The sequence below is a fragment of the Beta vulgaris genome, chromosome 2 (genome assembly GCF_026745355.1).
Source record: "Beta vulgaris subsp. vulgaris cultivar EL10 chromosome 2, EL10.2, whole genome shotgun sequence".
NCBI classification, from domain to species: Eukaryota; Viridiplantae; Streptophyta; class Magnoliopsida; order Caryophyllales; family Amaranthaceae; genus Beta; species Beta vulgaris.
The window spans coordinates 53,281,783-53,294,401 of record NC_079203.1 but is presented as its reverse complement, the minus strand read 5'-3'; the positions used below and the strand labels follow the sequence as shown (position 1 = coordinate 53,294,401).

General features: G+C 35.6%; 1 protein-coding gene across 2 annotated transcripts; it reads left to right on the top strand.

The window, feature by feature from the left end:
- Nucleotides 1-3,498: 3,498 nt before the first annotated feature.
- LOC104905568 (protein decapping 5) lies at nucleotides 3,499-11,667 on the top strand. Of its 2 annotated transcripts, XM_010694157.4 has the most exons (8): nucleotides 3,499-3,852; nucleotides 5,732-5,832; nucleotides 8,000-8,071; nucleotides 8,712-9,644; nucleotides 9,812-9,883; nucleotides 9,994-10,173; nucleotides 10,261-10,371; nucleotides 11,000-11,667. In XM_010694157.4, exons 1-8 carry the CDS (start codon nucleotides 3,702-3,704, stop codon nucleotides 11,162-11,164), a joined length of 1,785 nt encoding a protein of 594 aa, XP_010692459.2. In that variant the 5' UTR covers nucleotides 3,499-3,701; the 3' UTR covers nucleotides 11,165-11,667. The 2 variants fall into 2 exon arrangements, with proteins under 2 accessions (XP_010692459.2, XP_019107505.2); XM_019251960.3 differs by lacking the exon at nucleotides 5,732-5,832.
- The last annotated feature ends 952 nt before the right edge of the window (nucleotides 11,668-12,619 follow it).

The following is a 12,619-nucleotide window of genomic DNA, read 5'->3' as shown; positions in this document are numbered from 1 at the left end:
AGGAATCTTTTTACATTAAGAATATATCGTATGTATTGTAATTTGATTCGGAATGTGTAAATTGGTATAAACTTACAAATGATTGTTATTCAGGTTTAGTATATTCATATAAGCTTAAATAGATGTGATACAAAAATTGTAGATTGATATGTGGTACGTTATTTAATGTATCATCCTATTTTCCTTGATTATTATATGTTTTTGCATTGATTTTCAAAAAAATAGTATCAAAAATAGCATCAGCTTATTCCAATCCCACGATATGCAACCTTGTTAGTGCTAGTCATTAGTTGTTTTTTCTCCTGATCCTAAGATGATTGTATGATGTCACAAATGTCCTTTTTCTAACTGTCATTTATTACTGTTGCTTTGTCTTTCCTATGAGGACACTTGACACTCTATTAGATGTCAAACTACCTAATTATACTCTTGTAATTCCTGGTAGCTGCTAGCACTGAGTTTTTGAACATAAATTATCTCCTTTGATTTTTTTTAAATCATTAAGCACCCTTCAAACTTACATACAATAATTATTGAATATATTAAATTTCCCAAACATTTGTATCTCTTACTCATTAAATAAACCATAAACTTCCCCTAAAAAAAACACAAACTAATAGTAACAAATATTAAATTGTTGGCTATTACTCTAGTTGAAAGTTTCCTAATTAATTAAACCACAAATGACAAACCAATGACTATATGTGTGACACTGTTTGATAACATATGTCTTATATTGCATGAAAAAATTGTCAAGCTTAGCCTTCTGCTGGTTGTCTATGGTACCTAATTAAAACTAGTCATGTGATTAACTGGTCTTAGAAAAATAGACGTGAACATGGAGACCCATTATGAGACCCGACTTAGACCCAAATAAAAAATGCCAAAAACAAACCAAATGAAGACGATGAGCTTTTTGGTTGTTATTTGGTTTAGACTGCAGTAAATCACATAATTAATGTTCTAGTAAGCTCTGAAAGTTTGGAATTGAGCTAACTTTTTATATTAGTATGTTGATAATTATGGAAGTTGTGATAACAGCTCTGCACAAATCAACTACATCCTCCGTAACAAAAAGATTGCAACATTTCCTCTCGACACAGACTCCTATGGAGTTTTTCTTAATGGAGTATTAGGGGGTTTGGTTAGAGTATTAGTAGCATAATTAGGCTTGTTAGGAGAGAGAAAGTGGGTCAAAACTGACAATCATATAACCATTAAGGCCACCACCGGACCACCTTCACTAGTCACCACAACCACCGCAACCACCACCGCAACCACAACCACTACAACACCACCTTCCATCACCACCACCTTATTTCAACCCAAACCGCCCTCCAAATCAAACCCAAATCGCCACCCGCTTACCTTTCCCCACCATCTGCGGTGGTTTTGTCAGCGCGAACGAGGGAACCTTTCCCCACCACCCTCGACTGCCACAAGCACCTAGAAAATTCGAACAACAAACCCAAAAAATTCGAACAAAAAACCCAGAAAATTCGAACATTGAAAATTTGAACAAACCACCGCAAATTCGAACGTAATCAAACCCAAAAATCGGTCACGAAATCGCGTTCGATTTGGTGGTATGATTGTAGTGGAAGTATGTGCTTGTGACGATTGATTTGGTGATTGTGGCAATCGATTTGGCGGGTGTGAGGTAGGCAGTGGGTGGTTGGTGGGTGGTGGCAGCTTGACAGGTGGTGGTTGGTGAGGTCAGCGGTGGATGAAGGTTGATGATGTTAAATTAGGGTGAAATAATTAGTGTTAATATTTGTTAAGCTTAGTTGTTAGTGATGTTTGAATTTTCATAATTGGGGGCATTTTGGCAATTTCATACTAAAAAACTTACCTAAAATAGTAAGAAGTGAAATTGTTGCAGCTTTTGTGTTACACCCCAAAATGGCAAATGTTGCTTTTTTTTTTTTGTTATGGAGGAAGTAGTTGCATTTCCTAACTATTGGAAATCTTAAGAAGGAACACTATTAGTAGTTATTGCGTCCTTACCTTTGGAGAGGAATACATTATAGATTTTGTTTGATGACTTACATTTGAGTCAAGTCGTATTTTTATTATTATGGTATATTTGTTATTATTTTTATCACATAGTAGAATCTGGGATAATTTTGAACTACTTTATTTTGATTGCAAGGAATTTTTTTTTGTATGATGAAAGGAAATAAGTTAGGCCAATTATCATAAGTGTTAAAGTATCTATATGGTGTAGTTATAGTCAAAGGGGAATGACATGTAATTTTGATCTCTCTTCACATTGCCAAAATAAGATGAAATTGAATAACATGTTATTCGGGACAAGCCGGGTTAATGCAGTGGAATTCAAGACAAGGCTAATTAGGGCTATTTCGATTTAGGTTACCGTTGAGTTACATTCAATTTGGGTCATATCGATTTGTGACACTTCGCTTATTAGATTAATAAGTGGTTAGTTTTGATTTCTTTGTGTCTTAGGTTGTTGATTTAGGGTGATTCAGGTTTTGTTGATTCGAGTTTACGTCAACTTGTCTTACATAGTGATGCTCGCGACACATAAATAAAGCCACATTTACAGTTTTGAGACCATCACTAAAAGCATACCTAAAAGGTTATAACCCAAACTAAAGTTTTCTTATCAATAACATTAATTATGCTATATAGCCTTAGTGTCATAGTCACAATGTAATATGCTTCTATCACATTTATTGTATAAACGACTAACTTTATGGTCCCAATATAAAGAAAAGTTTGTATAAAAATGGTAATCTACATTTTCGTGGCGTACATATAACATAATTAAATGTCCGTTTCCTGTATATAGATGCAATACTTTTATAATCAACTCGTCGAAAGAAACTAGACAAGGTCCATTAGCAACGTGGACGTTGTTTTTGGAATTCTTTCAGAATTTATTCCTCCAACTGTACGTTAAAGGAGTTTAAGGTATCCTTGCATTATCTTATTATAGTCTTATCTATAACACAATCCAACCACCACATACATGATTACATCATTTACTCTTATACACAGTTCAACCAACACCATCACCAGCACTGGAACACAAAAAACACAACCTATCCCCAATTTCTCGATTTATAAGTTCAACATCCTTATTGTTTCCTACTAAGATTGGCGTGAGGGAAGAGAGACAACGAAATGGAAAAGGTTTTGTATCGTTCATGGGAGAAAAATGAGAAATACGAACTATCTAAACTTTTACAGCCCGTCATTTGTGTATGAAAGATGATATATCGACCTCAATTTAATGATTTAATTTGTTGCCATGCTTAATATCTGCCATTAAAGATATATATATCCGAAAAATCCCACAAATAAATAATAACAACACATTCCACTTCTCCCATATTTCTTAAAAGTATTTATTATTGATTTGAGAAATTGTGCAATTACAAAGATATTTGCTCATCGTCCATGGATAAAGAGAAGTTATTACAAGTCACCTTAATCCAAACATTGAAAAATCTGTATATAATCAAACCTTGAACAAAAATTAGGGTCCTCCGAAATTCCAAGCACCGAAAGTGACATACACAATAACATAGGGTTTGTCTTCCTCATTCCTTCCATTTTCTCTCTCCAGGAAAAAAATAATCAATCAATCAATCAACAATTTTCTCTTTCACTCTCTTCCTTCACTCTCTCTTTCTCTCTCCTCGCTTCCACTGTTTGTGCGAAAGCAAACATCAATGGCAGCGGAAGATTCTAGATCTGGTGGTAGTGGTGCCGCAGATACCTATCTTGGCAGTTTGATTAGTTTAACCTCGAAATCCGAAATCCGATATGAAGGTGTTCTTTTCAACATCAATACCGAAGAAGCTAGCATCGGTCTTCGTAACGGTATAATTTTTGAATTTCTGTGATTTTTTGGTATTTTGTGTAAGTTTTTCGCGAATTTTTTCGCGAATTTTTTAGGTATTTGGTGGTGTTTATTTCAATTTTTCTTTTTGAATTTTGTTTATTAATTGATTGGAAAGTTGTTTGGTTTTGTTTTTATTGATTGATTGAAAAGTTGTTTTACTTTTGTTTTGGTTTTTATTAATTGATTCAGAGTGTGATGAAAATTGAAATGTAAGGAGACTAGTTATTTATAAGGGGGAACAATGCCTAGCTGTAGATTTTGAAATTGTTATGGTGTATCTGGAATTGTGATAATTCTTGTTCTGGAACCGATTGTTTCTTTCATGGATGTAAGGATTATAGGAGAGTTTTATCGTACTGAGCTTCGAGATGGTGTAATTGTCCTAGTTGTAGCGTTCGTTAGACTTTATTACACATCGTAACGGCTTGTTTGTTTGGAAATGAAATGATTTTAAAGGAAAGGTAGAGACAATAATGGAGGAAAATGGCGGAATCCTTTGTTTGGTTGTAAAGAATGGAAGAGAAGCAAAACGATTAGAAAGGAATGTTCAATGAAGGGTATTTGAGTTTTAAACTATCTCTCCGCCACACTTTAACCTGGTTGGGAGGAAAGTGAGTTGTATAAAGAAGTCTCTCATTACGTTTTCTAGCCCTATCCATCGATACTGCAAAGTTTTATCCTTTCTCACTTTATTAGTTTCCTTATTATGATATTTTGATAGGTCTTAAAATATGCAATATTTATTAAAAGAGCTTTACAAACTGTTATGTCCCTGGAATAGTTAGTTTTTATCTATGGGTTGGAACTTGGACACACTGAAATTTCAGTAGTTTATGATTTGAGTAATGATTCCAAGAGAAGATTTCCACAGTTTGATTGTTTCATATATCTCGGCTGTTTCTATCCTGGTTTAAGAATGTAATTAATTGCATCTAGATTATGTAATGGAAACTTGTATTCCACTATATTTTTTCCTTGTTTTTTTGTTTCTATACTAGTGACCTTCAAGCTTGCGTCGATTGTTGAAACGTTTCTTTGTCAATCAAGTGTTTGTTAAATTTTGCAATAGAGTGTAGTTTATCAGAAGGTTTTGGATAATTTTTTGCCTCAAACTCAGAGGCGACTAAAAATGATAACTCATTGCGGAAAGGTTTTTAAGCTGATGCCTTTTTTTCAAGGCAAAGTAGAGTGTCTTTAGGCTAATAATTTATCTAAATTGATGTCTTTGGTGATCAGTATAAGTAGGAAATTGGTCAATGGATGCCATCCATCAAAATAGTGATGTGATTGATCTATCCATGCCCAGAAATGGCCGCTGATTGATTTCTAGATTTTATTTCTCTTTTTACTTAGGGTTTGTGATAACATAAGCAACTTGGGTCATGTTCTTTGAGAAAATTGATGGGACACTATGAATCTTTATGCTACAGAATAAATGTTTAAAATATGTAGCTGGAAAGGCTGGCAATTTTTTTTTGATCTGTCCCCTTACAAATAGATATGCAGAGTGAAGCTACCAGTTGTGGCCAATTTTTGTTTGTTTAGTGATGGTTGCAAGTTGCAACATGGTTAAATCAATGTAGCTCAAGCTCAACTTTAATATGAGATTGCTTCAATATATTTAGGAAATTCTTTAACAATATAAACTGCATCCAGGCAAGTTATCTCTCTTATCATGGTATCGTTGACCAAACAAGTCTTATTCACAGGCTTCATTTTGAACAATACAATGGGTTTGCTCCATTTTTCTTTTATTATATATATATTCTTTAATTTCGTGTTCTCCTCTCATCCCTGAGGAGTAGTTTCTAATCTCTTAGAAAAATTAAGACTTTGACGATGAGTTTGTTTTGCCAGTTCGATCCTTTGGAACGGAAGGTCGCAGAATGGATGGTCCACAAGTTTCCATCAGCGACAAAGTTTATGAATATATAGTTTTTAGAGGAAGTGACATCAAGGTAAACTGAACTTTCTTTGATGTTTCAAAGTTCAGGAGAATGCGGTAAAAATTAAGTTTCAACCACATTGGGTGGGTTTTTCATTTTTAAAGTCACTTATCAACTTGGTGCCTTTTTTAGAGTCATAGCATGCTATATGCCGAGTTGAGTTTAGCATGCTATTCTTAGATCCTTTGACCTTATTTTTACTTTCATTGTACCAAAAGGCCACAACATGTGCTGCTATTCATTTTCTGTGTGGTGTCTACTGACATGTTAGGTAACACATACAAAAATCACTCTCGTCTTATTTTGAACCGTCTAGTCTTGCCTGTGTTCCTCTAAATTCTTGTCAGTTCCTATTTCTGTTTGTCCCAAAAAGTTACCGGCATTGCTACTTTCTCCTTTTTATGACATAATTTTTTCCTTCACTCAATTAGGCGCACCATAGGAACCCACTTCACCCATTTAAATACCTACCCAAACCATGTTTTTCTTATTTTTTCTCTCTTATGAAAGTACTGCCTTCTTTCTGTAAGTATGCTCCATTTACTTTATTCAGGTTTCCAAGAAATATGTTTGACCATTAATATATTTTTATGTGTTAGTAAATATTTATAAAAAGTTGATATTTTGTCAACATATGAGTGAGAGTTCATGGTCAAAGTTCACAAACTTTGACCCCTGAAATGGAGCAATATAATAGGGACACTAAGAATACTAGATAGGGGAGGTTTTCTCTACTTTGCATTGGCTTGTGTACCAAGAACTTAAGAAGATGGAGTAGTATATATATGTCTTAGGATTATTGGCCATGTGCCAACTATATATGTTCGGTCCTTAACAGTATTTTATTTATATTTTTAAAGAATACAAGATAGAGATGAAATCTAAATCCAAACAAGGAGAAAGAACAATGAAGCAGAATTGCACAACTGAGATAATGAGATATTTCCATAATCCATGGGAAGATCAAAGTTTAGAAGGTTACTCTTTTTTTAAGAAAAATCAGTAGCTATTAGGATTATTTACATTAATTTGTTATCAAATTCATAATCTTTTATTGGATAAATATTAGACCAACCAACCAACCAATGAGTGAGAAGTGTTGCATATAAGTTCAGCCTTCACCTAATAGCACAATAATCTAGGTTGTAGACTAGTAAATTTATTGTATTTTGAAATTCCTAAAAGTTAAGTGGCCAATCTCCACAAATGACTTGACGGAAAATCAAAATCATAATCCTGACTACTCCATTAGTTATAATTGACTAAAAATTCCTTATAATCTTCAAATGTATGCTACCACACTAGGATTCCTTATACTCACAATCTCACACATCAATAAGAAAGGTTATAATACAAAAAGAAAAGCACTAACAATATCCAAAAAAAAAAAATAAAAAATAAAATTCTAGTTAAGAACCCAAATTAAAATATGGGAGAGGCGTATTTGAAATTACCTAGCAGTAGTTGGCCAATTGAGCGCGTGAACCGTGAAAGGTTGATGGGGGCATTAAATCTTATACTTTGATGATATTCCAGTTAACTACAACTAAATGAATTTTTCTTTCTTTTTTTAAAATGAAATATGGATAGCTTAATTGAGGAAATAATGGAATCAATTTTATCACTCAGAGAAATTGAATGAAGAAGACAGAGGGAAGTTTCTTTACTTCTTTGGCTACAATTCACTGTTCCCGAGGAGAAGAGATTTTTTTTTAGGATTGATTCAAGACGAATTAAAGGATTTGAACTTCAGTAATAATAGAAAAAAATGTTGTGAACTTCAGTAAGATGGAAAATTATAATGGACATCCTAGAGGAGAGAGATCAAAGTAGTAGTTTTTTTCGGAGATGGAATTTGGAGAGCTATGTCATTCCTAGTATGGAGAGAAGTAGGAATGTGAGTACATGAGTGAGGGGGTTTTCTTTTCATTTTCTATTTGAACATTTATTTTTTTCCCCCAAAAGAATGGGTTATTACTAATACATTTTACAGATTTTTGAGGCTTCATAGAAGAGTTGCTTTTTGCTATAGTTTTTTTTTGCACACTGGTTACGTATAAGACTGGTCTTGGCAATATTCTGTTGAAAGAAATATTAATTGTTGGATTATTGGATACCATAAATTGACGTATATCTTGTAAAGCCGGGTAATTAACATCATCATTTTCCTTTTGGACAGGACTTACAAGTCAAATCTTCCCCACCTGTGCAGACAGCTCCGCCAGTTCACAATGATCCAGCTATTATACAGGTAATTGTAAACATAGAGGGTAAATTACTAAATTTATGCTATTCGAAGTTCTAGCTTAAAATATATCAGTAGGTAATTTTCAAACTGTAACATAGGTTGCGTGTATAAATAAGAGCAAGATTATATTGGATTAGTATTATGGCATTGTGAAATTTTCTGTCTCTCAGTACTGAGGAAACGAGCTTTTTATTGGTTTTTTTATTATTATTTTGCTTTCTAAATTTCGGGTCCAAGTGTTTTGGCTACCATGTAACTATGCAAGCATTTTGTATTGTTTGACTACATTGTCTCTTTCATGTGGGCTATGAGTCCTGAAGGGACCTGACAAAAGTTTGTCTTTGGTGTCATTATCTCTTTGGATGGTTTTGATATCTCTTCTACATTTTGCTGTTAGCTTCCGCATTTATGTCAATATGTGAATTTCTCTAGAGGAGGTGGCACCTTGGATTATGATTTTTCAAATTTGCATGGCTAACAAGTGATGGTACCGCACTTACCAAAACCAGACTTGTTAATTGATAGTATAAGATTAGTTCTAGGCCTTTTGATGGAAATGAGATACTGGTTCAGTCTCCTTATCTTGAGCTCAAGCTTTTAAACTGACTGTAGTACTTTCATATTTTTTCTTCCTTGGGATCAGTCTCACTATGCAGCTCCAACTGCATCTTCTACTTTGCCTCCTGCTTCTGTTGCTTCTGCTGCTGGATCCTTGTCGGATTTTAGTAGCCAAATGTCACATCCTGGAGTACCGATATCTACATATCAGAACAGTAATGGCACGACTCTTTCTGCTCCAATGTATTGGCAAGGATATTACGGCCCCTCAGGCTCCCTTCAGACGCAACAGTCGTTGCTTCGACCTGTTCAAGGTTTTTCAATGCCCCCCTCAATGCAGCCTCCATCAGCACAGCAACTAGTTCATTATCCAACCATGAGTTCATCTCTACCAACTGGAGCTTCCAACATCTCAGTTTCACAATCCATGGAGTTTCCCGCTCCGCTGCCACAGCCCATTGTTAGCAGCACTCTATCAATGCAATCCAATGTGCATCCTGTCCTGCCACAGCCCATTGTTAGCAGCACTCTATCAATGCAATCCAATGTGCATCCTGTCCAGTCCTATTCTCTAGCTGCAGACTCCTCAACTAATATGATGCCTTTGAAAACTCCAGCTCAAGTTATACCAGCTGTATCCCAGAGTACTAACTCATCCTTGGTGTCACCTGCATTGGATAAAAGTACTGTTGCACCTTTGATATCCAACCAGGCAAATCCAGTTTCTTCTACTTCTATGCCTTTAAAGAACTTGTCTGAATCCTTATCTGCTGTTGGGGGAAAATCCACTTCGCCTGTACTGGTGACTCCAGGTCAATTTTTACAGCCTGGACCCACCATTTTACATACTGCACAAACTGCACAAACAGAGCAGAAGGACGTTGAAGTGGTTCAGGTATCCTCATATGTGTACCCAGCACAACCATCAACCGTCTCAGTGGCAGCAACAGCTATGGTCCCAGTATCAGCCGATGCTAAGGCACCACTTTTGCCGCTTCCTTCACCTTCAAATTCAAAGGTACATTTTGTACTGTCTCTCTTGCTGTCTTGAATCATCAACTTTGTAAATCTCTTTTGCTTGTTTTGCTCTCAGATATTAGTCGCTATTAATGTGGCTTCAGAAGGGCATATGTTTTGTGTGCAAATTTAACTCTTTGATTGCTCAATGTCCCTTTTTTTTTGTAGATGAATGGTGGAGCTCCATCTCAAACTCGTTATACCAATCGTGGGGGCCGTGAGCGAAGAAGAGGGAATGAGGTATTGATGTTCTGTATACCTCCTATAGCATTTATTGCTGCATTTTTTCTAAATGCCAGATGAGAATTTGAAGGCTTTTGTAATTTGACTTACATAATATGCTCTTGCAGTTTCCGCATCCTGCAGCCAGCTTCACTGAAGACTTTGATTTTGAGGCAATGAATGAAAAATTCAAAAAAGATGAGGTATGGGGACATCTGGGTAAAAGTAAAGCTAAAGCTGACGAGGGGTTAGATCTTCAAGATGATGATGATTATGATGATGGTGATGTGTCGAATGCTGATGCAAGGGTAAGGGGCTTTATTGTTTGACAGCGAATAATATATTGTTTTTGTTGTATCAATAATTCTGATGCCTTGGTGGTATTTGTGGTTTAGCATGTTTATAAAAAGGACGATTTCTTCGATACCTTGTCTTGCAATGCCCTTGATCGTGAATCACGTAATGGAAGGACTCGATTTTCGGAACAAATGAGGCTAGACACAGAGGTGCGTAAATGATCATTAATTTTCAAGTTAATAAAGGATTATGTTTGATGTTGCATTATGCACGCGTCCCGCTATATGGAGCAACAACAAGGGGAAAGTAATTAGGTTATTGCTTCAAATGTTTAGGCAACTGTAGAGAGTAGTTAATGTTCCAGTTTCACATGCCATGCCTTTTACCAGAGTGATTAGTTCTCAGTTGAATAATTTTCCCGTGAAGAACACCTAAGAGCTTCTTTTAATAAGGATCCTATAGGAGGTCAAGGAAGATGTTATTCGTTATCTACCTATCTCTACCACACAAAATTGGAGAGCCTGGAGAAGAGGCAAATCGAAGAATTATTTATGTTCATATTGTACACCTCTTCTCCAGTATGAGTGTTCTTTTGGCATTAAAAAAATAAATATAACTCCATCCGTTGCCTGAAAGCTAGTCCAGTGAATTGCATGCTTTCTGAAATTTCGTGTTCATATATATATTGCACCTCCCTAAATCATGTTTTATTGGCAGGGTTGTACTTAGATTGTTGTTATTTAGGTGCTCACTTTTGCTTACAGCTTGTTCTATTGCGTTGGGTTGATTTAATTGGTTGGGTATTGCTTCTGAACTCAATCTTATAAATTTATGCAGACATTTGGCAATTTCCCGAGAAACAGGGGATTTCGAGGTGGTCGAGGACCTGGAGGGGGACGGTCACGAGGTGGTTATTATGGGAGGGGCAATGGCAATGGCTATGGCTATGGCTATGGCTATGGCGGAAGGGGCCGAGGGCATAATGTGTACCGTGCCATGTAGTTGGCACAGTGGCAATAACCTAGCGATGTGAAAGCTAGGTTTGCTTGGCCTCCTCTTGTAGCTTTGGTGGTCTGGCTTGTTTATAGAGAGAACCCCAAGTTCAAGAGTCAGAGGTCTGGCAGTAGGTTGTAGCAAGTAGGTTAAGCTCGAAATCCTTATCTGGCAGATTGAAGGAACACTTTGCCTAAGTTGGTGCGGTGAACAAGATGCACCTTTGCTTAGGAAGTACAGCGAATCTTATATCTGTAGAATAATGAGCTAACGAGTAATGGTGGACACCTTTCTGTAATCCGTTTATTTCGCTTCCATGTAGCGCCTGGCAGAAGCTCTGGTGGTGGCTTAAGCAGCAACTTTAGAATAAAGCTAATTTATGGGTTATGCTAGCAGAGAAACTATGTTACTTTGCAGTTGTCTCTCTCTTAAATGTATGCAAGAGAGTATTTGTGGACTAGATCTTAAGTACAATGGTCCAAGAGTAATTCATTATCATTGCTTTCGTATTAGCAGCTATTGACCAATTGTTACCGTTCAGTTTTTGTTTTTCTTGTGTCGATGTTTTTTCTTTTTGATCTATATGAGCCACGAAGGCAATACAAATAAAGGGAAAGGGGATTCAAACTTGTGACTTATCGTTTATAGCATTTCAATTTTAACTACTAGGTCAAGTTATCCTTGGTTTATGTCATGTTTTGTTGTCGCGCATGTCACATAAGTATTATACTGAAAATGAGATTTGACCGCACAATTTGAGTATTGCTCTGAAACTTCGCTCACTAAATTGGCTAATATTCAACATGATGTTTGAACCTCTTGGTGACAGTTGAACTTGGTTGTAATACCACATAAAGCATAGCAATTAGCAAGGACTAACATGCCATGCGTTCGTCCTCAAGAAAATGGTTTTCATAGAATTATTGATAGATACTTATAGACGAACACAAGGGAGGCTTCGTTGGTTTGTTTGTTTAATCTTATACACCCGCATTGCAAATACTGTGGTTTGTCGTATACTAAATAAGCTGTTAGAGTCTAGTGTTGGCAAATATGCAATTTTATATGGATGCTAACTAGTTTAGTTGGTTAAAGTTGTGGGAGGTGGTATTCAAGACGAGAAAAAAATCCAACTCTATATATAACGCTGACATTTATTGTGTTTGGCACTTTTTTGGAGTATAAGTTGATAGTGATCTTGTTAGAGTAAGAGATTAGTTATCACAATTTTTTTTTGAGGGATTAGTTATCACAAATTTAAAAGTGTAAATCTAAATGAACTTTATATTGTGTACAGCAAGAGCTAAATTTTAACCATATATAAGTTAATAAATAAATTAAAGCGGTGGAGTAGGGATATCATTTTACAAAGATATCAGCTTAATTAATCTAATTGTATGTCGATTTACCAAAATAGCTTGTATCTTTTAATGCGTTCATTTTTTGTGAAAGATATACACAGGT

What these genes read in the sequence shown, in the direction of transcription:
- LOC104905568 (XM_010694157.4), top strand. Translation starts at nt 3,702, where the DNA reads ATGGCAGCGGAAGATTCTAGATCTGGTGGTAGTGGTGCCGCAGATACC. An exon ending in CTTCACCTTCAAATTCAAAG is followed by an intron (nt 9,645 to 9,811) that starts GTACATTTTGTA and finishes TTTTTTTTGTAG; the next exon opens with ATGAATGGTGGAGCTCCATC. An exon ending in AGCGAAGAAGAGGGAATGAG is followed by an intron (nt 9,884 to 9,993) that starts GTATTGATGTTC and finishes ATGCTCTTGCAG; the next exon opens with TTTCCGCATCCTGCAGCCAG.